The sequence below is a fragment of the Mytilus edulis genome, chromosome 4 (assembly GCF_963676685.1).
Source record: "Mytilus edulis chromosome 4, xbMytEdul2.2, whole genome shotgun sequence".
NCBI classification, from domain to species: Eukaryota; Metazoa; Mollusca; class Bivalvia; order Mytilida; family Mytilidae; genus Mytilus; species Mytilus edulis.
This window is the reverse complement of record NC_092347.1, coordinates 7,281,663-7,305,515: the sequence shown is the minus strand read 5'-3', so window position 1 is coordinate 7,305,515 and position 23,853 is coordinate 7,281,663. Positions and strand designations below refer to the sequence as shown.

Sequence of the window (23,853 nt, the reverse complement as noted above, 5' to 3'; positions counted from 1 at the left end):
TCCTAAGACCAGATTAAGGTAACTAAAAAGGTCCTAAGGTCCTAAGACCAGATTAAGGTAACTAAAAAGGGTGAATAAGACACAAAATGTCAGATATTGTTTAAATTCAGAAAGTTTTGCAAAGTTTTATGATTTGCAAAAAATAAAAAATGAATTTTGGTAGAATTATTGTACACAACAAGTCTGGTAATCCTTATGATCAAACTCAAATGTTTGTCCATTGTACAACAATCGTTATCATGATTGTTATGCCAAAAAAAATCTGAATTTAGTCTCCATATTCAACAAGATAGTATTTAACACAATCTTTTAACTTCCATAATCTTTAATGCAATACAATTCATTGTAAATTAAGTTCAGACAAACCTTCTATTTTACGGCAGTATGCAATAAAATTAACTACAAAAAATTTCAATCTATAAAAAAAACATCTATCTGTAATGTGTGTATTAACAAATTTTGTAAGTATTTAATGAACAATATTTCTATCTCTTTAAAGCATAACTCTTTAAAAACAAAATATAAGCTCTGACATCACAATTCAAAACTTCATATAAATTTGTTGACAATCAGTGCTTTATACAATTCAGAATGCTTGTGACCATCCAGCTCTGCAGTTACCAATATAAGAAATATTAAACCCATAATTAAATTATAAAAACTAAAATGAGGTAAAAGAAGTTAGATATGAAACTCATATTTCATCTGAACAGAATTCAAAGACAGATTTAACACAGAAATTATTCACAACTATATATACAAATCAAAAACAGCTTTGAAAAAATAGAGCGAAACAAATAAGCTTATATGCAATTTAGAAATTAAGAAATGGAAAAATCTAAAAATTATTTCAAAATATTTATTACAAGAAAAGCATGTTGTAATGTACAGAGATGGGAATTCACATTTATCAAGTATATGAGTTAAGTTGGTAGTAACATTCCATACAACAGCAATTCTAAATTTTCATGGACCTTATTTCAATTAAAAAAAAAAATGAAATATTTCCTCTTTCTCATTTTCCAAATTGCACTATATACTGTATCACCAAATAAACACTGTCCGTAGACTTCAGTAACTTTTTTTAATAATTATCGCACTATTTTGTTTTTTCATAGTATGGCAATTTTGTCATAAGCATAATGGAAGACAATAATCAAAGATTCTACCCAAAAAAATGGCTCACATGATAACAGGAGGTAAAAATAGTTCTACAGATGAACTGCTTGGTGAAAATTTCTTTATTAGTAAGTGAAAACAAAATTTGATGCCAAGTATAAATTTTACTCTAAAAAAAGGTTTTTACTGGAAATTTGTCAGATTTGGCGACTATAAAGGACAATGGTTATCTAGTATTAACTGTCAAACAATAAATAATACTTTAGTTTCCTAACTATAAAATCCTAAGCTAAGCAACAAATGAGACCTTTGATTTATAACAACTGGTCTGTTAATAAGTCAAACAAACTGAAATAGTCATTTTAGATTTATAACAAGTAATCTGTAAGTAATTCTTGCAAAATTATGATTATTGAATAGTTCAAAATATAGGACAGCACAAACATTGCATTAGAGACTTCTGTAAAGTAGTTTTGACTTCTAAAGATTCAACATAATTTGATTTTTAAAGTAGAAAATTAATTTATCTTAACATTAGTATTAGCACTTGTACAGAAAATTTAAAATATATCAAGGAATGATATAAAAGGTTTGTGATAAATTTTCATATATAAACTTTGCTTAAATAGGACAGGTACTTCAAAACTTTAACATTTATAACAAAAACAAATATATTGTAGAACTTTAACATTCAACTTATTCCTAAATAATCTTTATAAAAATGTTTAAAAATTTGATTTCTTTTGTGAACAAGACCACATTAATATTTCTTATTTACAAAAAACTCAACTTTATCTTCAATGCTGATATTTACAACCATAAAACATCAAGACAGCTTTTCCTGTTTGTGTGACTTAGTTTCAGACCTATTTGATATTTTACAAAATGGTTTCAAATACTAGTTAATGGTACATTATCTTTGACATTCTGATCTTCATAAGATATCATAGGAGTCAATTCCTCAGCATCACAAATTAATTCCTCCTTCTTGTCACCATCTCCTTGATCAACCAAGCCGTTTTCTTTCGTCGGTGAATTTTGATACACATAATTTTCATTCAGACGTGTTGGTGTTGGTTTTGATTCCTCTGGTTTATCTGAATTTGTACTCCTTCCTGATAAAGTACTTTCACTCCTGACTTTATTAGGAAGTGACAGTTGACTAGAAGTTCTACCATGCTGTGCCAAACTTTTCTTATCAACAAGAATTAAATCACTATTATTAGATGCGTTAGTCAACCAGCTAGCTTTCTGCATTTCACGATCGTATGCTTCATTTTCTTCCTCTTCTCTGACCGTGGTTTTACCAATTAAAGTGACCTTCCTTGATGCTATGTAATGTGCACGCCTAACCTTTAAGAAGATAATTGTGGACGTCGCTTTCAGAGAAAAGTCAGGAATATACACATCCCCCTTTAAGTAAATACTATCTGTACTATGCTGTGGAGCCAAACTAGACTCGTTCACCTCTAAAAATAGAATTTACATACTTTGTTAAAACTATACTATATATATCAACCCAAAAGCATAAATCAGCCACAGAAGGCATTTACCAATTTATGTTCTTATAGTGAGAATGTGTACAAAATTTTAAGTTGGCGGGGTAATATACTACCCTAAACCAAAACTTGAACAAAATTTTAACTCAAAATTTAACTGCATGCAGGACGAACCGACTCAAAGACTGAAAACACAACTCTCTTCTAATACTAGGCCAGACATAAAAATGGTGAATAATCTGGTGTTATCCCTATATCTTCTTTATGATGAGGGGTATGTTGTTAACCAGATAAAATTCTGAACATAAAAATTCAGATATTGGAGATCAAAACTGACAGAGATTTTTTTAATAAAACAAATTTGGATACAGAAAAATTGGCCATTTGAGTAAGGTGGGCTAATCAAAGTGCTTGTAAGCACTCAAGTATAAAGATTGCTTTAAACTATCAGTGGAGAGTAAAATTAAACATTGTAAAAAGCATTGGTTGTAGTTGGTTCAATAACAATTAGTGACAAAGGGAGATAACTCCAACTTTACAGATAACGTTAACAAAGACATCCGTGATACTTTTAGAACAGATATCATATAGATATACAACTTAGTTCTTAGTCAGTTGTTTGACTAATACTAACCAAGAGCCTGGACACCATAATATGTAAAAGGTCCACCATCAAACTCAAGCTTTTCTTTTCCAATGGATACATGACCATGTCCTACAAAATTCACAGAAATATTTAGTTAAGTTTCATCAGTAGATCAAAAGCATACAAACTATAACGGCTTAATCTATAACAAAAAATTTACAGTTCACATTTTTAGAGAGCACAATGTAAAAATTTTCTTTAAAATTTCTTAATACATAATACCCAACGAGACACACCCTTACAAGGACTATAAAACATCTTATGAAATAGTAATAACAAAATATAAGATGAGTGAACTAGATATCCCAAGGATGATTGTTCTCAACTTTGGTTCAAACTAGCCCAGTAGTTTTATACAAGAGGATTTTTGAAAATTGTAAATAAACAACTGAAGAACGACAACCTGTGATTTTCCTCTATAAGCTTATGTGTATCAGAATCAGATGTATATCGGTTTCTTACTGATTTGTGCTTTTTTATGAAAATTTGAGGTACAATGTTATATGGATATTTTTGAGATTGCAATACATAAATGTTTTTGCATAGTGGTAAACTTTGTGCATCAGTTATAAGTGCTACCTCCAAATCAAACAACTTTTTACACACCGAATGATATTGTAGATTTTGTTGTGATTGGTTTTTTTTAGGGAATACAGAGTTTATAGATCATTCTGGTCTCTGTTTGAACTGGCAAAATACATGGAATTAGTACCAGAATGCAACTTTAAAGGAAGGTGCAATTATTGTTTAGTTCTCACTAAATTTTGGAGTATATGTATTATTGATGTGAAAATCAGCATGCTACTTGCATATATGCCATATAAAGAGTAATTACAGTTGTAATATTTCTTAATTTGGTCATCTAGTTTGACCATAAAAAAGATTTAGTACCTTCTAAGATTAAAACAAAGAAATCACACGGAGAATTCTCTTTATAAATTTGACATTCTTTCTTTTCGTTGTTAATAACTTCTTCATAAATATTCTGTTTGATCAGCCTCTTCAGAACGTTTGGTGATATGTACTCTTCCTTAAACAAGTCCACAGCTATAAATTTCAAAAGTCAAGGTTACAATGATGTTTATAGTTTATAAATCAGTTAAATATGCAAGTAAATATTAAAAAAAAGGGTATAATGTCAAGTAATGAAAGTTTTAATGTGTAAAACATGATAAATTATATAAAGAGATGAAGGTTTTACAACTGCAATTATGTATATACCATGTGATTTGTCAAATAATTACATGCACTGTAGTACAAAATGCTGTTCACCTATTTTTTTCTTTTTTTATTTCCCATTTATTCTTTTTTTATATAGTTGTATCTTGTCATAATGGTATTTCTAACAGAATCAAACTGTTGTTTACAATGCCACATTAGAACTTTTTTGTGACCTCTCAAATTTCATTGATTTTTTTGTGCAGGTAAAAATTTGAACATGATTTGCATGTAAAAAGTATATGACACAGTTATTGACAAATTAGACTGGTCATCTGGATGACTAAATACAAATATCATAAGAGAAATAGAATACTGCCTAGCTGAAAAGGATATTCTTTCTATATTGTTTTGTGTTGAGGGGTTGCTGTTAATTGATGTTTGGTTCATATTTCTTTTGAACTCTAAAAGCTTCATGCATTTGTAGTAGGTATAAAAGCTTACATGTAGACAAGAATTGAAATGCAGCCAAAGCTAGATGTGATGATATCCAGGGCTTGTGACCATCCTCAGGCTGGGTAAACATACTGAAATCCTGTTTCTCTATCCTTCTTTGTTTCTTTTGTCTATTATCAGCTACAATCAAAAATCATAAATTGTTAACTTAAATCTTAAGTCATGAATGTGTTCTTGATTTAAAATATTATAAATGTATGCTACCAAATTAAGGATGCATAACTCTTGTTTACTACTATTAGTAATATGGTTCAATACTGACCCCCTACAGATCCATAGAGGGTGAGACAATTCATAGAGAATGAGGCCAGAGGTCGAATCTTCTATGGATCTTATTCACCTCTATGGCCTGTAGGGGATCAGTAGTTAACCATATAACGAAATTATCACATGCTGGACTTTTTTTTTCTACTGAGTTTTGTAGAAAAATAAGCAATGAATCACAACAACATTATATAAATGATGTCACCACCAGAATAAGGGCAAAATAAAGCTGATATGGGTACAATGAACTTATACCATATTTATACATTTACAAAGTTTAATTCAGACTATCAAGGTCAATTAATCTATCAAGGTCAATCCAGTCTATAAAGATCATTGATATATCTTGTTTGCTTTTTGATTAATTATCATTTAAATTTCTGCTATCCATATTAAGTAATTAGTTTCATGTTAATGCCCACCATTAATTTCTATAAAGCAAAGGTACTACTAAACCTTAATACAAATCAAATCACTAACATTTTTAATTTATTCTACAATGTGATGATTGACATAGCCTTCAAAATACTGGACATCTATGACGTACATTATTATGATTCATAATGATGACATGAAATAAACATATATCATCTTGTCTGAATATTAATTAATTACAAAGACCTTCACAAGTATGATGTGGTATATTTAACATAAAAAAAATACATATTTATCATATGCAAAATAGAACACTTTAATATTTAGCTTACATTGTATACTATTAATGTTTTTAAAAATATCCATTTTAAAATGTTGAATGTGCATTTACCATTTGCATTTAATTTTATGAAGTTGGACAAATATTTTTTTATTTTTCATCTCTTTTTCTCATAAAACAATAATTCTGTTAAACATTTTATTAAATAGTAAAAGTTATATTTTACAAATAATTTTATAACAATTTTACAAATAAATAAATTGTTTCTCTGAACTCGCAGATGTCCAACCCAGAAAAGTTTGGGCCAAAATGGACACAATATTCATGCTTGATACAGGTCTGAATTTGGATAGTAACTAAATTTTTGACACATAATAGGTTTCTGACACAGAATAACTGTAGTCAAAGAACTCAGAATTGGTTATATGATTTGAATTTATATTCAATTTTTTTCTTTTAATTAGTGCAATACATTAAGCTTTATGCGAATTGAACCCCCCCCCCCCCCCCCCCCCCCCAATAAAATGAATAATATTACCCTGGTTATTTGCTTTTGTGCAATACACTTTGCTGTTGAATAATCCCCCTCCAATTTTTTTCACCTCCCCCATAAACTTATTATCCTGAAACCATCTGGCTTTGGATGACACTGAGGACGACAACGACAACATGATACCAATATCAGAACAAATATTTTTTTATTTTTGCAGTCGTATAAAAATGCAGCAAAAAATGTCCTTTCTTTTAAATAGTCTTCAAAAACTGATGATACACCATTCAAAGCAAATTAAACAACTTGCAGTTCTTGTCTTACTGATCATTTTGTCTTTTAAAGACTAAAAACATTCCTATCTATCTAGTATAGATTTTGAAATAAATACATGAAACCTGATAACTTAATTGGGTGTTTATATTTTGCTTTTTTTATCATACCCCTTTAAGTAATGGTGAATATGCATGCAAATGGATAAAGCACTGCAGCCGGTTGTACGAACATGTCATTAGCCTAATGTGTCATTTTAAAGTCTTCATTAGCCTAATGCATCACAAGGACTTAATGATACTTAATGACACAGTAGGTTAATGATACTTAATGATACATTAGGTTAATGATACGTTCGTACAACCGGCTGCTGCTCCTTTGTTTTTTTATTTTTTTTGCTGTACATGTACTGTTTTTTTTTCAATCATGGATGGATACCTCATACTTTCAGGGTTTTAAAGAGAGGATTTTTTTAAATATGCACAGGAGTGACTACCACTAAGTTAAACTAATTCTTTTACGTTTGTTTCCCTTGTATGTGATTAAGCTTTTAGTGGTGGCAATTGATCATGTCAAGTCCAAACGCCAAAGGGCTTGAAAGTTAGAGACAGAAACAATGTTTCTACATATATCACAGCTGGGGAGGCTCTGTTGAACTTGTTTTTTTTTATATAAACCTTCATTGTAGAGTTTTCATACCTTCTAGTAGATGAATAAACAAATTTCATTTCTAAACAACAAAAGGTTTAAGAGTTAGAGAGCAAAAAGAATTTGTGATGAACAGATCTCTTGCTGTATAAGCTGATTACTATAAGCCTTCAGCTAATCAATCAACACAAGGCACTAATTATTGTCAATAGGTTTTCAATTTAGGCTAAACAAATGTACATAAATGTGGACAGTACAAAATACAATCCAAATGCATTTTCCCATTTTTTTAAATGAGACCTGACAAAAATGAAAAGTTAATTTTATGGTTTGGAGTTTAGTGTGATGTCCATTTTCACTGAACAAGTACACAATTTTATATAGAAGCCAGCTGCGTTGAAGACACATTGGTGGCCTTCGGTTGTTTTCTCTGTGACATTTTCCCCATTTCCATTCTCAATTTTCTTTATTAGCAAAGAATTTTCAAACAGATTGATAATTAATCTTTTGGAAATTCCAAACTTCCATTCCTACAGACAAAACAGGACATAGCTTTTACGATTTAATTCTTCTGCTGCATAAATGCATGAAACAATTTCCGATTTAATTGAATTGTTGAGATAATAGAATACTAGATAATCAATAGAGAACATCCCGTTACAGTATTGGTAATCAATAGGTACCACCCTGTAACTTAATGGTAGTACGACTATAAACAAATATTTAATCAATATATACTACTGCTGTATCTTGGCTAATAAAAAGTTAATAACACCATATAAATCAATATATATATCTTATAAGTGTGCGTACTAATTAATTCTCATTACTCACAAAGTCAGCCTTGTCAGGAGAAAAAATACTGTAATTTTCAGTGCGACCATCTATCTTTTATTTTGACTTTAACAAACCTTGCATACATCCAATAATAAGACTGCTAAATTAGACCTGACCTTGGAATTTAAAATATTTATCACATTGAAATTCATGGAAAGTTGTTTTGGATGATATTTAGCAATTAAGCAGCTTTCAGCCTAATAGATTGAATACCTGTCTCTATCGATCTATGTAGGGATTTCCATAGTTAAGGCTGAACTTCACCTAACTAGGCTATATAGTTAATTGTGTTGAAGTGTTTATATTTGTACTCTTAATTCCACAGAAACCCATTTAGCCAATTTTCATTTTAAATTTCTAATAATGTTTATTACTTTCCTATACCTGATTTATAATACAAGTTAAATTCAGATTTCACAATATCTTAACATCAATAATAATAGTTCAATATGCCATGTTCATTATGTGAAATTAATCTCTTAGAGCATAAAGTAATAAAGAATTAAGCCATGAGCGCATGATAAACTTATCGCTTTTTCAGTGAATAAAGTTCTATTACTTCTGTCACATCAGAAATTTACAAAAACAAAAGGGAGCTTACTTAAATAGATATAAACCAGTCACCAAAGCATTTTTGAGTTAAAGTAAAAAAAAAATTGAAATTCTCATTACTCAGAATTGTAAAATCTAAAATCATAAAAATAGAACACAAGCTTATGTCAAAAGATACGAACAATTCCTGAAAGTATAACTAAAAATTCTTTAAAGTGCTTTTTTAGTTATTGTCCAAATTGTTGACATTGGACAAACCAATGGACCATGGCTACTGTGAACAAATTTGAAAATTTTGTCATAAACTTGTTTGTTTATTTTTCTTGTTTTATATATTTAAATTCTATCCTTCATTAATAAATTACCCTGTGCTAAATACAGACATATTTGTACGTATATAGACATGTTAAAAAAAAAATGGTCATAAGAATATTAATCATTGTTATTTATTTATACACATGTATTTAAAGTGTAGTTTTCCTGTTTTTAAGATTTAGTTAGACTCATAATTTTCACTTAATACCATTTTTCATAACTAATAGAAAAAGAATTATTCTAGTTAAAGATGAGGTACATGTTTTCTGATTTTTATTTAAAATAAATGACCCTTTACAGAATTATACTATATTTTGTTTTACATGGGTATTGTTTAGGTGACATAATATGTGTTTCTGAAAATTAGTATTTACTGTGATAATTATTTCTCTTTTTCTTGAAAAATGACCTTTGAAATGACATTCTATAATCATAAGTCATTCATTGTTTAATCATATAAACAAATAACCCCTACACAAAAAGCAGAAATCTGTTAAACTGCCAGTAATTGAACTGCATATGCACATGTTCAGCTGTGGTCTTTTTTTACAATTCCTTGCAAAGCTCCTCTCCCTTGATCAATTGAGACAGGTTCTATAACATGGGGAGATAAAGGAATACTGTTTGCAAGATAACTGATAATCAACCAGAAACCAAACATGTCTTGCCAAGCTGGTGCAGTGAAAATGGTTTTACAACAATCCATCCTTTCATGTATTTTGTACTGGTTCAAGAGAAGCGCAAGTGGACTGTTATTTAAATTTATGATGGAATTAATGTATCTATTTTAATAAAAACATGACTACAGCCCAATTGGTGCTTTAATAATATGCTCAGAGTTAGTTTTATGCATTTGGGGGAGGTCGGAATGGTCCTGATCACGAAATCCTGGATTTAGAAACATGAAATCCCGACATCCCTAAATAAGAATTCCCAGATCCAAAACGGTCAATCCTGAAATCCCACCTTAAACCCCCCCCCCCCCTCATACATAATGTGATGTGTATTTTCTTATCTTAATTTAAAATAGCATGTGTCTGAAAAAAAACAGTTGTATGGATTTGTTATATTATCCCTCCCACCTCCTTCCATTGGAGGGCCTCCAGTTCTATACAATTTAAATTTCACTTCTGAATCCTATAGACCTATTTCTGTTCCTAAGTAATTATCTCCCTTCTGTAAAGACAAAAAGATTGATAATTATCCATATATAATATGAAAAGCTGATTATTAATGATTGATTGTATCAATTTATATCATACTTAGTGTATCAGTCTCGTCTATGATTTCTGACTGTATAATCTCCTCAATAACATCCTCCAGAGTCAGAACTCCAAGGGTCTCGTAAAATGGGTCACCGTCACCTTCACTGTTCACTCTACGGATCACGGCCAAATGAGAATGACCTACAAAATCAGTATAAAATATAGTACATAATACCCTTTTACACATGAGTTACATTGGAACTATGGCTGTCTCTACTTTTATTACTGATCACTGTTTTGACGAGGTAAAGACAATAACTAAGGTTTATCTTGAAGTCTGAAAAAGTATATTCATATTTTATGTTTTTGCTTTCAACAAATGTTCAATCTTTTCTGTTTCCAAATCATCCAGCTTTTTTGGTGCATTTTCATGATTTTCCTAATTTCCTTATACATATAAAACATCTTTCAATCCCTAATTAAAAGTTCTTTAAGCAGTGACAGATCCAAAAAAGGCAAAGGGGGGGGGGGGGGGGGGGTCTTAGGGATTGAAACCCCCTTTTTTCATGATCAACTGCTTTTGAATGGGGATATACAATGTATGGTTGAAACCCCCTTTTAAAAAGAGCTGAATGAACCAGTTATCATATTAAAAACATATACAAATGATATAATATACATATACTGTAAGTACTGGTCAAGGTTATGTCATAAGTACATGTATGGACACTGATAAATGAAGTGCGCTATGTAACATGTAAATAATGTGATGTGGATATTATGTATTCATGCCCGAGGCCTTGTTTAGTCTGTCTATCATTTTATGTAAGGTCATCAAATGACAATTCAGACCTGTTAACTGATTTTTTTCACTGACAATTATCAATAGACCTGGTACATGTACATATATGTGCCTCCTCATGGGGTTTTTGGTGATGTAATTACTTGACTTATTTTTTAATGATTATTTGAATACCAGACAAAATATTTCATGATTATTTAATAATCTAGGACTGTATTTTTGATAATTTGATTTTGTTTTAAAAAAATAATTCATTATTCTGTGATTATAAGATTACTTGGACACCCCATGAGGTGCCTCATATATATTCCATTTGTCCCTATTGAGGTGAATTATTTAGAAAACTGTCGCCAAAAGCAACAAATGAAATAATAACATGTCAAACATGCATAAGGTCATACAATGTACATGTGATCAGAATTTTTGGAACATGCATAAATGTTATGAAATATATTATATATATATATATATATATGCAACATGATGTTTTTAAATAAGTTTAACCCATGTGAATGTTCAATTCATATGAAATGTGGTTTTACATCACGCATGTTCATGTACAATGTATGTCAATAAGGCAAGCAAACAACAACAACATACAGAATGATATCTAAATAGGTTAACATACAGTCCTGAAAACACTTAAATGTGTTAACATGTATTTTTATTAAGTAGAAACATTCAAAAGTTTCTGTATTTGTGAAATTGCCATGTTAGATAAATCATTTGTCTTATGTGAAGCCATCCCCATCAGTCCCTCATCCTGCATGTCCTGAATAATGACAAACTATCAGAACCAAAAACACCATTTCAGAGAGGGTCCAGAGTTTGACCAATTAAGTTTTATTTTGTTGGAAAAAGTTAATAGATACATAAACAGTACATTTACATGTACAAATGTACACTACAGCTCGTGTTCTTTATTTTTTTTATTCTAGAAATTATTTGCGTTAAAACAACATTATAAATAGGAAAAAAACACTGTAGGCTTGTAGGAAATGTTGTATTCACAAATTAGCTCATGAGAGTGAAGAAATACAGGCAATTGTCTTATCCTATTTAACAGTCTGCACGGTTAGCCACTAGTCCGATGCCCCAGACTAGTAAAATTTCATTCGGACTAGTGAGTTTTTGCAAAACTTTGTTTGGCCAAATAAGAAAAATGTCAGAATATTGCTCTTCGGACTAGTAGTTGAAAAAGTTTTTGGTGCAGACTTTTCCTATATCTGAATAGTATATATAAAAAAGCATTTGTATTGCAGACTGCAAATGTATTCCAAGGATGTATATACAACAAACTGTATATTGTATTGCAATGTGTGTTATTATTGACAGGTCATAAAGTACAAATGTACACACCAAGTATAGCAGGTCAGACAAATAGGAGATAAAACAGATATTATTTATATATTATGTAAACACATCCATGACATTTTCCTATTTATACAAATGATAACAGTATTAACATGTCTCTAATGAAGACTGTTTATCAATTTATCAATTACAAGAAGAAATGCATGGAAATAAATAAAATATACATGTATAAACTACTGACAGTACTTGTACTGCTGAGTCACATCATTTCATAATTAAAAGTGTAGTTTATCCAGCTCAATAATATGAATCAATAGTGATTTTCCATCTCAACTTATTGGGAATTTTCAGTAAAATACCATTTTTATTTGAGGTTTGAAGATGATGAACAGCTGTTTTACATCCAGCAACAAAATAATCTGCATGCATATTTAGGACAAGAACATGTTAATGTAATATTTAGTACGAGGTAACAGTCTGAAGGAAGGCATGTCAATGATGTCACCCTACCCAGACACATTTTCCTTACTCCAAGCCTACATTTGTACCTGTCTTTGCTCTCACTCCTTAAAACTGCAAGATCAACAGAAAAGCAACAAATACCACTTTAAAAGACTTTGGTTTGACCTTGTACAGGCTGAACCTAATTAATGCAAGAACTCCCACACTTGTGGCGAAGATGCTACATTTTTGTACCACAAGACCACTGGAGCTGTATGTACATGTAGCTATAATGTGCATACACAATGTATATGTTTTGAACCTACAATGTATTTGCATACATTTTTGTGTATATGTACATATTTTATTTGTACATGTACAAGTATCCCAATGGCAATGCAAGTATACATGTACATAAAATTACCACCTACATGTACAAATGTAGTCATAACTCACATCTTTGAATACATGTATGCATACATGAACAAAAATATAGTAATAAATGTTCATGTTTGCATACAAATATATCTAAATATATTGTTTTGCTCATATGGAGCTTGGGATATATGCATATAAATGTACATGTACAATGTACATGTAATTATCATTACCATGAATTTGCATATGTTTTTGTATTTTAGAACACCTACATGTATGTGCATTTAAGTGTACATACTTTGTATATAAATGTTATTACCTTGTCTGAATTCAGTGAGCATAGCATCTAATTTGAGATCATCAAACACATAGATCAATGGATGCTGATAGAATTTCAGCACAGTTTTAAGTTGGGTTTTATCATCAGGGTCAATTAAAGTCAAATCCTTGATATTTAACAAATGTACAATGTTTGTTTTATCTCCTTCATATACAGGAATACGAGTGTAACCTCTCCTTTGAATTTCAGCGATTGTTTCAAAATCTAGTTTACTGTTTATATCAATCATGAACACATCTTCAATTTTAGTCATGACTTCTGTAACTGACTTCCTAGTCAATTCTAACGCCCCAGCTATTATATTTACTTCATCATTTTTAAGTTCATTGAAATCTTTAGTTACTCTAATCAATTCTTGAAGTTTTTCTCTGTCATACACATGTCCAATTTCTTCGCCTAAAATTTTGTCTAGAAGTAAACTGATTGGGAAAGATAGCGGAAATGTGAGAACCATGAAAATTCTTGTAATCCATATGGTTCTTGCTCCAACAGCTAAGCCATGTCTTGAGCAAACAGCTTGTGGTATAATTTCTCCAAATATGACAATTCCCATTGTGGCTGCAATAACAGCAATTAATCCATTACTTAAATCATCCAATAAAATTGTAAGAGAATTATTTACCAGTACATTTCCCAAGAGAAGTGTGCACAACAAAAAGTTTCCCCTTTTTCGAACTGGGGAAATTGTTTTTGCATATTTCTTTTCATTTTTGGACCCACAGCGTTCAATAATTTTCAGTTCTGTTTTATCTAACGCCATCAGTCCTAAATTTAAACCACTAAATAAACCTGATAAAACTAACAGAGAAGCAATAATAATAAGTTGCATCGAGAAGGGTAACATTGTTGTTTTTTCTACTCTGACACGGACATCTATTGTTAGAAATTTGTTTGACCCCTGATGGATCCATTCTGTGGATTTCTGCGGATTTCTTAAACAAATGTAATAATGCTGTCCTCCACCCAGATGTTGAAGAGACACTGACACCGAAGAAAGTACATCACTCTCAACAGTGACATTGAAAATATTGGTTTCCAGAAAGATTCCACAGGATCCTGTAACATCCTTTTTAGTAGTAAATGCCAGCTGTCCATTCTGTTTAAACCCATCAAAATGTTGGCCTACAAAAAATATATTTTGAGGTTCATTTGAATAGAGTAAAATGCTTCCATCATTATTAATTGTGCTGTCAGGTTCTCCCGTAACTACAGAGACAATTTTAGGAGGTTCTATCTCTCCTATACCTACTCGTAATATATTGGAATCTCCTTGGTGTACCCAATCATCATTTTTTTTTGAACAGATGTAAAGATACTTGTTTGTTACATTTCCAGATGATAACTTTGTATTTGGAATCTGTTCCAAAGTAACTGTAACAGAGGCATACTGTCCATCGGCGGTTGGTATCAAATCAAATGACTTTGTCCTGTCGTAATCATCACAATTACCACTTGGGTCTTTTCTTAAAGTGAATGCTATCTGGGCCTGACCTTTTTCCACTTCGGAGAAGTTCGTTCCGACCAAAAGTAACTTATGTGCAATTCTTGGATAAAGCAACAGTGTTCCAGTCTCATCTCGTATATTTCCAGGTTCCTGGGATATAATCCCAAGTATTTCTGGTGCATTTCCCTTTACTTGACCTAAAACTGCGATGTAAATGCTCAAAATAAACAGTAAACTTTTTAGAGTCCTGTTGACAGTTTCACCCATTTGTAAGATTTGTTGCGGAAGTAGACTAAATGTCGGAACATATCGGTTTATTTTCTTTCCGGAAAAAAAGTAGGTGATTTCAAATTGATTGCAATAAGTCCCGAGACGAGACTAAAATTTAACCAACGATTAGTTAAACATGTAGACTAGTACACTGATTTAATCATATATGTTGCTTACATCTACAAAGGAAGTAACAAGAACGCCACCAACTATAGAGGGATTAGTAACTTACTATCATCAGAGACATATATACACATATGTGTATATATGTCTCTGCTATCATGCCAATACTGCTGAAACTTATTGAGTCTGTAGCCGTGTTGAAAGAGGGGGCAAGGGGTTTAACTGTTATGCTGTTATGGAGCAATTTAATTCTTTTTTATCTGTTATTTTGAAAATATATTGGCTGTAAGCTGTTATTGTCTTATTCTTTGTTAGCTTTTATTGGGCTATTAGTTTTTTTGTTATCTGTTATTGTGATAATGTATTTGCTGTTAACTGTTATTGAAAATTGGAATGTTAGCATTTTTTTTTACAGTCAATATTCGGTATAAATTGAATATCATTGGACATTGGGGTCTACCACTACTAATATGTTTGTCCCGTATTCAGAGAAGGATTCCATTAACATTTACCCATCACAGAAGTGAGGTCCAGAACAATTCAAGTATATCTTATGATTATCCTTTGTAATAATTCCATTTTTTATGAATGTGTATTTAGAATTATCTTAATTTTTTGTATGAGAATAATGTTCCTTGTTTCCCGTACGAACATATTAAATTAAAACAATTCTTAATATGACAAAAAGGAAAACATATGGCCAGGAATATCTGACAAGGATCTCAATTAAGGACTAGGTCATAACAACCAGTTAACCTTTTATATAATATGGTACATAGACTCAGCTCTGTGAGTCTTTTCAAAGCAGAACCAAATGCATTGTACAACCATGTACTTGGGTCCGAAGCTGCACATAACTCATTACAAACAAAGATTTCTTTCGTTTCAAGCCATTGTTTCCCTACTAAACTATGTATTCTACTTACTAGTACACTTGGTACAATCAAAAACCTCAGCTGATAAAAAATTGTTCAAATAAGGTCTTTGAAAATAGTGGAATAAATTGCTTTTGGAATGTCAAAATTCGTTCGAAGTACTTGATAAATTGCATGCTTATAATTGGTGCTTTTGATTTTGCTATCCTATATACCACTTTTCCTCATAGTCTTATTAAGAAAAATTCACACACCTCATTAAATGGTCATTTAGAAAAAGTCAGAATATTCAAACTTTTTTAGGTCATTTTTTTGTATTAGCAACAAAGGGAGCTTCAGTCAATATATATAAACAATACACCAACGTTTCATAAGAACTGCTGAAAGCATTTTTGAGTTATTTTTGATAACTAGAAAATACCACCTTTTTCTAATGAATAAAATCCCTTAACTCAATAACATAAAATCTAAAATTAATAAAAATCGCAAGGGAGTTTACAACAATAGATATAAACATTTCAGCAAAGTTTCATGAGAACTGCAGAAAACATTTTTGTGTTAATGTCTGAAAACTGAAAAATCCCCCTTTATAATTAATAAAACCAGTTAACTCGGAAGCGTGAAATCTAAGTTTATAAAAATTGAAAGTGACCTCATGTTAATAGATATAAACAATTTACCAAAATTCCTTGCTTTGTGAAATTTTTTTTGGAGATATTATCAGAAAACTGAAGAAAAAAAAACACCAATTTTATTGAATAAAAACCCATTACCCAGAAAATTTATAAAGAAAACAAAAAGGGAGTAAATAGATATAAACAATTTCTTAAAGTTTAATGCAAATTGGTTAACGAGTTTTTGAGTTAATGTCCGACATGTTGACAACAGACGGACAACAGTATACCATAATACGTTCCGTAAACGAGCGTATAAAAAATATTATAATATATTGAGTAGTAATTTAAACACATTCTAGATACATAAATTAATACTAAAACCATAGTCATAGAAAATGGAATGCATTACAAAGGATTATATCCGTAATAAGAAATACTGATTTGTCAAAGACCGAATTATTTTAATATTTCATTTACTGTTATCTGTTTTTGTCCATTTTAATTCCTTGTTATCTGTTATGAGCCAAATCAATTTGCTGTTTTGCTGTTACTGGAACCCCCCTTGCCCCCCTCTTAAAAGGCTAAGGTCCAACCTAAAATATTGAAAGAACAAAATAGGCTACAAAGAGGATTTACTGAGAACTCAGCTCCAATGAACTGCTCCTTCTTTACAGAAGAATTTATCAGAGAATGCAGGGATGCTGGTAAAATAATACATATCATGAGCGTTTCTAGATGCTAAATCGGCATTTGATGTGGTAACGCATTAGAGTATCCTAAGAAAGCTATGCATAGCAGGTGTAGATGGGCTACTATAGAAACTTATACAAAGTCTTTACATGGACTCTAGCAGTGTAGTTAAATTTAATGGTTTAATATCTGAACCATTCTCAATGTGTCAAGGCGCCGGTAAAACAAGGTGGTATACTGAGCGCCGACCTATCGTGTGACAAGCTGTACATCAATAATCTCCTAACAGATATCAAGCACTCAGGATTGGGAGCAAAACTAGGATCCATTTGTTGCGCAGCTCCGACTTGTGCAGATGATGTGGCACTAATGAGCGACAACCCTGAGGAACTACAGGTACTTATTAACATAGCATACAACTACAGTCGAAGGGAGAGATATAAGCCTCAACCAGTGAGGAGTGTTATTTTGCCAGTCACGGTATCCAAATCGTAGAAAACAGCAAGAACCTTCCTTCCCATGGAGTATAAGTAACTCAATAATGCTAATAGTTAGCCAAACAACCCATGTGGGGGTCTTACGCACATCAAAACCAGATGATCCTAATCCGTTGTATGAAAACGTGAAAAAAGCTAGACGAGCCATGTACAGTCTAATGCCAGCTGGTTTGCATGGGGAAAATGGACTGGACATACAATCCTTACTACATATATTTAACATCTATGTCATTCCTGTACTTCTGTACGGCCTGGAATTAGTAACTCCTACTGAAAAAAACTTGGATATTATTGACATATTCCACAAAAAATTAAGCAATTACTTTCTTTACCAACAAGTACAGCTACGCCCGCCATATACATTCTTTCTGAACAACTACCATTGAATAGAGGGCCAAATACATAAAAAGATCTAGACAATCACATAATAGTTTAGAAAAACAAATTGGATATAGACAACTACTTATGAAAACGGATGATAGTCACAGCTGGTTTATTATTGTTAAAACGATTCTAGCGAAATACAACTTACCATCAGCTTTATATCTATTAGACAGTCAAATTAAAAAAATAAAATGGAAGACCATCGTAAATAAAGAAGTATCAAAGTATTGGAAACATGTTATCGAGGATCATTGTAAGCTGTACCCCTCACTAAAGTATTTGAATAGTCAATATATATACTGTACTGAAGTTTGTACTCGTTGCCTTCATAAGGTGTTTTACAGATTCGAAACGTCCTGACACGTTACAACTCATCACTGTAAACGTATTATGACCAACCATGAAGTCATTCTGTTTAGTAGTACTTCACAAAAGTCTTTTAACATATTGATTTTTTTTATCTGCGAATAGGAAATGTGCAGATATAAGGAGATGTGGTATGAGTGCTCAGTAATGAGACAAATCTCAATCCAAGTCCAAGTTTGTAAAAGTAAACCATGATAAATCAAAGTACGGTCTTCACCACGGAGCCTTTGATCAAAAGAGCGAAGAGCAAACTATAAATGGCCCTAAAAACGACTAGTGTAAAACCGTTCAAACGGGAATACCAACAGTCTAATCTATATAAAAAGAGAAACGAGAAACGCTTATGAACCAAATCAACAAACGACGGCTACTGAACAACGGGTTCCTGAAGTTTACCAATGGGTCTTCATTGCATGTCCGTTTGATTATATGTTAGTTTAATTTTATTTGAAAAAAATATTCTAATTAAGTTAACCTTAAGGGTAAGGCAAAAACGAACGAAACGCATCTAAAAAGCAATCATGCAATCATGCAAGAACAGCACATTACATTACAGGCCTTGTCTCAGAAGAAAAAAATAAGGAATATAGGGAAAAAATAATCTGAGACAAGTGCCTGTGCATTACATATAGAGACTTGATGGCACAGCTCAAGAAAGAATATAACGAACTTGAGATTAAGATGATCGCAATACAAAGAATTCCAAGAAAGGCACAAAGACAAGTGTATGCCTCACAGAAAGATACAACTCGACAGAATCAGAAAATTATGAAAGCCTCGATCTCAGATAAGTAATTTATTTTTCAACTTAATTAGAATGCAAAGAAAAACGCTTATATGATTATTCAATACAAAAATGTGATGATTAGACTGCAGAAAATTGACAGAAGGCATACTAAATATATGATAAGAGCACTTCCAGCAGGTATAAATTCCTACATTTGAACCATATTTTGAAACCGATAATTAGAAGTAATATGAAAAATGCATAATCACATCATTGGAAAAAAACTCTGAAAAGGGCTTTGTACTGACAGTGTAATACTGTTACATACTTTAATCATTTTCTGTGCTTTATTTTGTAATTCATTTGATTGTATAGCTCAAATTTTGGGCACCATGATTGGTTAATAAAATTATCTATCTATCTATCTATCAACGAAAGAGATGAATACAGCCATAAAATATGCTAGATGAAGACAGAATATCAACTTCAAACACTATAAGTATGGAATGAAAGTATGGAATGAACGAGTTAATTCCCCATCGTTGTAAATGTCATGGAATTTGATGCGACTGTCATTCAAGTTAGGTTTAGCGCTATAAAGCCAGGTTCAATCCACCATTTTTTTTACATTTGAGAATGCCTGTACCAAGCCAAGAATATGACAGTTGTTGTCCTGTCTTTTGATGTGTTTAATCATTTGAGTTTGCCATTTGATTAGTGACGTTCCGGTTTGAATTTTCCTCGGAGTTCAGTATTTTTGTGATTTTATTTTCTCTTTATGATTCATATAATTGTGCTTAATATAATTTGAAAATATATATTTAGATATTCAAATCCAACCATCATATCAATGGGACGTTTAACACCAACAAACTCTGACTGTAACAGTGACATTTATCAAAATACCTAAATGAATACCCAAAATAGACATTGACACCATTCATTCTACAGAGGGAGTATCGTCCTACTAAGTAACAGCCTTCCTAACATCAGAAACAGTTGAATGAAACAATAAACATGATAAAGTGAATCTCAATTACCCTCGACGCAGGGAAAACAGTTGATAAACTGAACTGTGGAATCCTATTCAATTAGCTGTACTATTATGGAAAAGATAGGAACAGTGAATAAACTCTTCACTTTTTTTTATATAGAGAAATGAGTATTAAGATAGAATATCCAGAAGAGGTTAATGTATTGCAACGAACACAATTAACAAGGCGCAAAATCATCAACTGGTCATATATTAAGGCAGCAGTAGTATACATGTGTTCAAAAGTCATAAGAAAAAACAAATCCGGGAATACCAGTTCCAGCACCCATTCATGTGGATGACATTGCATTCTAGCAAATAACATAGATGATGCACAAGGAATTCTGGATATGGAATTGGACCACACAAAAAGGAAATTGGCTAGGATCAACCCAGAAAAATCTAGAGGGAAGCTGTATACAACAATGTAGCATTAACAGGACCACTTAAAAAATCTAAAAGAGCTTGTTGTGAGGGATTTTTATTAAGTACAGAGCATAATACTCTCTGTACACTGGACATCAGATTTAAAGTCCCCATCCGACGGACAAACATGGATTTAATAAGAGCATAATAAAAGCACTGACAATAGTATAACTTCAATAAACAAAAACATAGGTCCATCTTACTGATGTCATCTTCTAAACGGCTACTTGTATATGATAAGCAAATTCCATAGTTTTAAGTCCTCACGGATCAGCTTGTTTTCCGTTGTCATGGTGCAAAACCTTTTTCCAGATGTTGGTTGTTCTACTTCCTTCTCATTCTGGTTAAACCTTCTGACAGTTATCTTTTCAACCAGAGATAGTGAAGGTTCTGCGGCTGGCGTCCTAACTTGAGCCATGACAGTTGCTTCAATAACATTGGTGATATTGGTGGCTACACACTACGTGTCCATGGGCGACGAGTAGAACAGCGTTAGTTGCCGAAACATTACGAGTCAATTTGAGATGAACGAGTTGGTTATATTTCAAAGGTCGCCTATGGTGTTTCCAATTGTTGCGTTTGTCCTCGGAACTATAGGGGGATTGTGTCGTAGCTTTGAAAATCCATTCTGTGGTTGCATTATACTTCTCAACAAGCTTCTTCTTTTAAGGAGACACTAAATGCGCTGGTGTTGTTGCAGCAATGATCTATAGATACTCCTTTTTGGACGGTTCTTCAATTACAAATAAAAGTGTCCCGGGGTTTTGCATTTCCTGTTTAAATATATGAGCTAGGTACCTGGTGATATATTAAAGTATATAGTGTAGGCAACTGTGGCATTGTAAACCAGCCATTATTTGCTCCATATTCAACTCGAAAGTGGCAGGTTCACATGGCCATTGCTATTTCTTTGAATTTGAAAATGTCGTGGTCAATGTCTTCTTATTCAACCTGCCAGCAACATGAACAAAGATCCATCGTTGAAAACCATATGTTCCCGTCAAGCTGATCTATGGTTGAGTCTATGCTAAGGAAGCCGATATGTACCATTAACCGTCAAATTGTTTAAACGACGATACTAGTAGTTGACACAAAAACGTCTCTCTTTTTTTCGAGAATGGTACTGGATCGGATGACTATGGACCTTTTCTTGGCTCTATGAATCCTGCCTCCAACATGTCATCAATGTGGCGATCTATTTCGCATTTCTAGGATTATGTTTGCACCTGTACTAAGTCAGGAATCTCGTTTCTCGTTTTTTATATAGACTAAACCGTTGGTTTTCCCGTTTGAATGATTTTACACTAGTTATTTAGAGGCCCTTTATAGCTTGTTGTTTGGTGTGAGCCAAGGCTCCGTGTTGAAGGCCGTACATTGACCTATAATGGTTTACTTTTATAAATTGTTATTTGGATGGAGAGTTGTCTCATTGGCACTCATACCACTCCTTCCTATATCTAATAACCTCTCCAATAAATGTCATTACTTTGACATCATTCTTTACATTAGAACGTGCCAACGTGCATTATAATTGTTAGTTAAAGCAGAGACATATAATATTACTTGTCTCTGTTTAAAGTTAACACCTAGTGCGACAATTAAGCCCCAACTTCCATAATATTGACTCCTATGTTGAAACTTCTTCTTTCCGTCCGTTTTCGTCATCATGTAGTGAAAAAACAATGACCAAAACGCCTCGCCTCTGCTTTCGTTTGTGCTGTTCTACCCTGGTATGCCACTGCTCTTTCGGACATTTCACTTTTTAGATTACCCCAATCCAACTGAAGTGCTTAATTCCTAGTTGAAAAAGGCTTCCATCAAAGTCAATATCTCCTCGCTTGAATCTTTTTTCTTTTAAGTGCCACATGTTGCCCGCAGTTGACCTCTGTCGGTGGCATATATCGCTGTGTTGAAGACCCAGTTGTGGCCATGGGCTGTTTCTGCTCTTTGATGAGGGGGGGGGGGGGGCAAGAGGTTTAGCTGTTATGCTGTTATTGGACATTTTAATTCTTTGTTATCTGTTATTCTGAAAATATATTTGCTGTTAGCTGTTATTGTCTTATTTTTTGTTAGCTGTTATTAAGTTTTTAGTTTTTTTGTTATCTGTTATTGTGATAATGCACTGGGTTCCAAAGCTGCAAAAAACTCATTACAATTAAAGATGTATTTCAACTTCAAGCCATAGTTCCCCTATTAAACTATGTATTCTATACTTACTAGTAGACTTGGTACAATCAAAAACCTGATAAAAATGTGTTCAAATAAGGCCTTTGAAAATAGTGGAATAAATTACTTTTGGAGTGTCAAAATTGGTCCTACTTGATAAATTGCATGCTTATAATTGGTGATTTTGATTTTTCTACCCTATATACAACTTTGCCTCATAGTCTTATTCAGAAAAATTCACACACCTCATTAAATGGGCATTTAAAAAAGTCAGAATGCGAATATATATATTCAAACTCTTTTAGATCATTTTTTAATAGCAACAAACACAAGAACTATGTCAATTGGACCCACTTTGATACCATAACTGCCCTTGAATTTTTACTAGATATAATTTTTGTCTCTTTGACATATTCCTCATTTCCATTCTCAATTTTATTACACATTATTTAAATTACAAACATGTGTGAGTTTCGATATTTGTACAAAAATAAATGCTGAAAAAAGTATTCCATAACAAATAAACAGCTACGCCATGAGTGCATGATACGCCCGTCACCTTTTTGAAATATTCGATAACTTCTCAATGTCATATCAGATATTTATAAAAATCAGTCAATATATATCATGTATATAAACAAAAAATCAAAGTTTCATGAGAACTGCAGAGAACATTGCTGAGTTATTGTCCGAAAACTGGAAAATACCACCTTTTTTAATGAATAAACCCCTTAACTGAATAACATTAAATCGGAAATTAAAAAAAAATCGAAAGGGCGCTTA

The 23,853-nt window shown here is 32.1% G+C and overlaps 1 protein-coding gene across 1 annotated transcript; it reads right to left on the bottom strand.

Annotated features, from left to right (window-relative positions):
• Positions 1–307: 307 nt before the first annotated feature.
• LOC139518846 (unextended protein-like) lies at positions 308–15,193 on the bottom strand. Its single transcript, XM_071310466.1, has 6 exons — positions 13,432–15,193; positions 10,235–10,378; positions 4,927–5,058; positions 4,156–4,311; positions 3,253–3,333; positions 308–2,588 (listed from the first exon to the last, which is right to left on the bottom strand). Exons 1-6 carry the CDS (start codon positions 15,161–15,163, stop codon positions 2,011–2,013), a joined length of 2,823 nt encoding a protein of 940 aa, XP_071166567.1. The 5' UTR covers positions 15,164–15,193; the 3' UTR covers positions 308–2,010.
• Positions 15,194–23,853: the final 8,660 nt, after the last annotated feature.

Excerpts from the sequence above, each read along its gene's own strand:
- LOC139518846 (XM_071310466.1), bottom strand. The coding sequence starts at position 15,163 with ATGGGTGAAACTGTCAACAGGACTCTAAAAAGTTTACTGTTTATTTTG. Across the intron at positions 4,312-4,926 it reads ATTTCAATTCTTGTCTACAT|CTGTGGACTTGTTTAAGGAA; the intron begins GTAAGCTTTTAT and ends TGAAATTTATAG. Across the intron at positions 3,334-4,155 it reads CTTTGTTTTAATCTTAGAAG|GACATGGTCATGTATCCATT; the intron begins GTACTAAATCTT and ends TGAATTTTGTAG.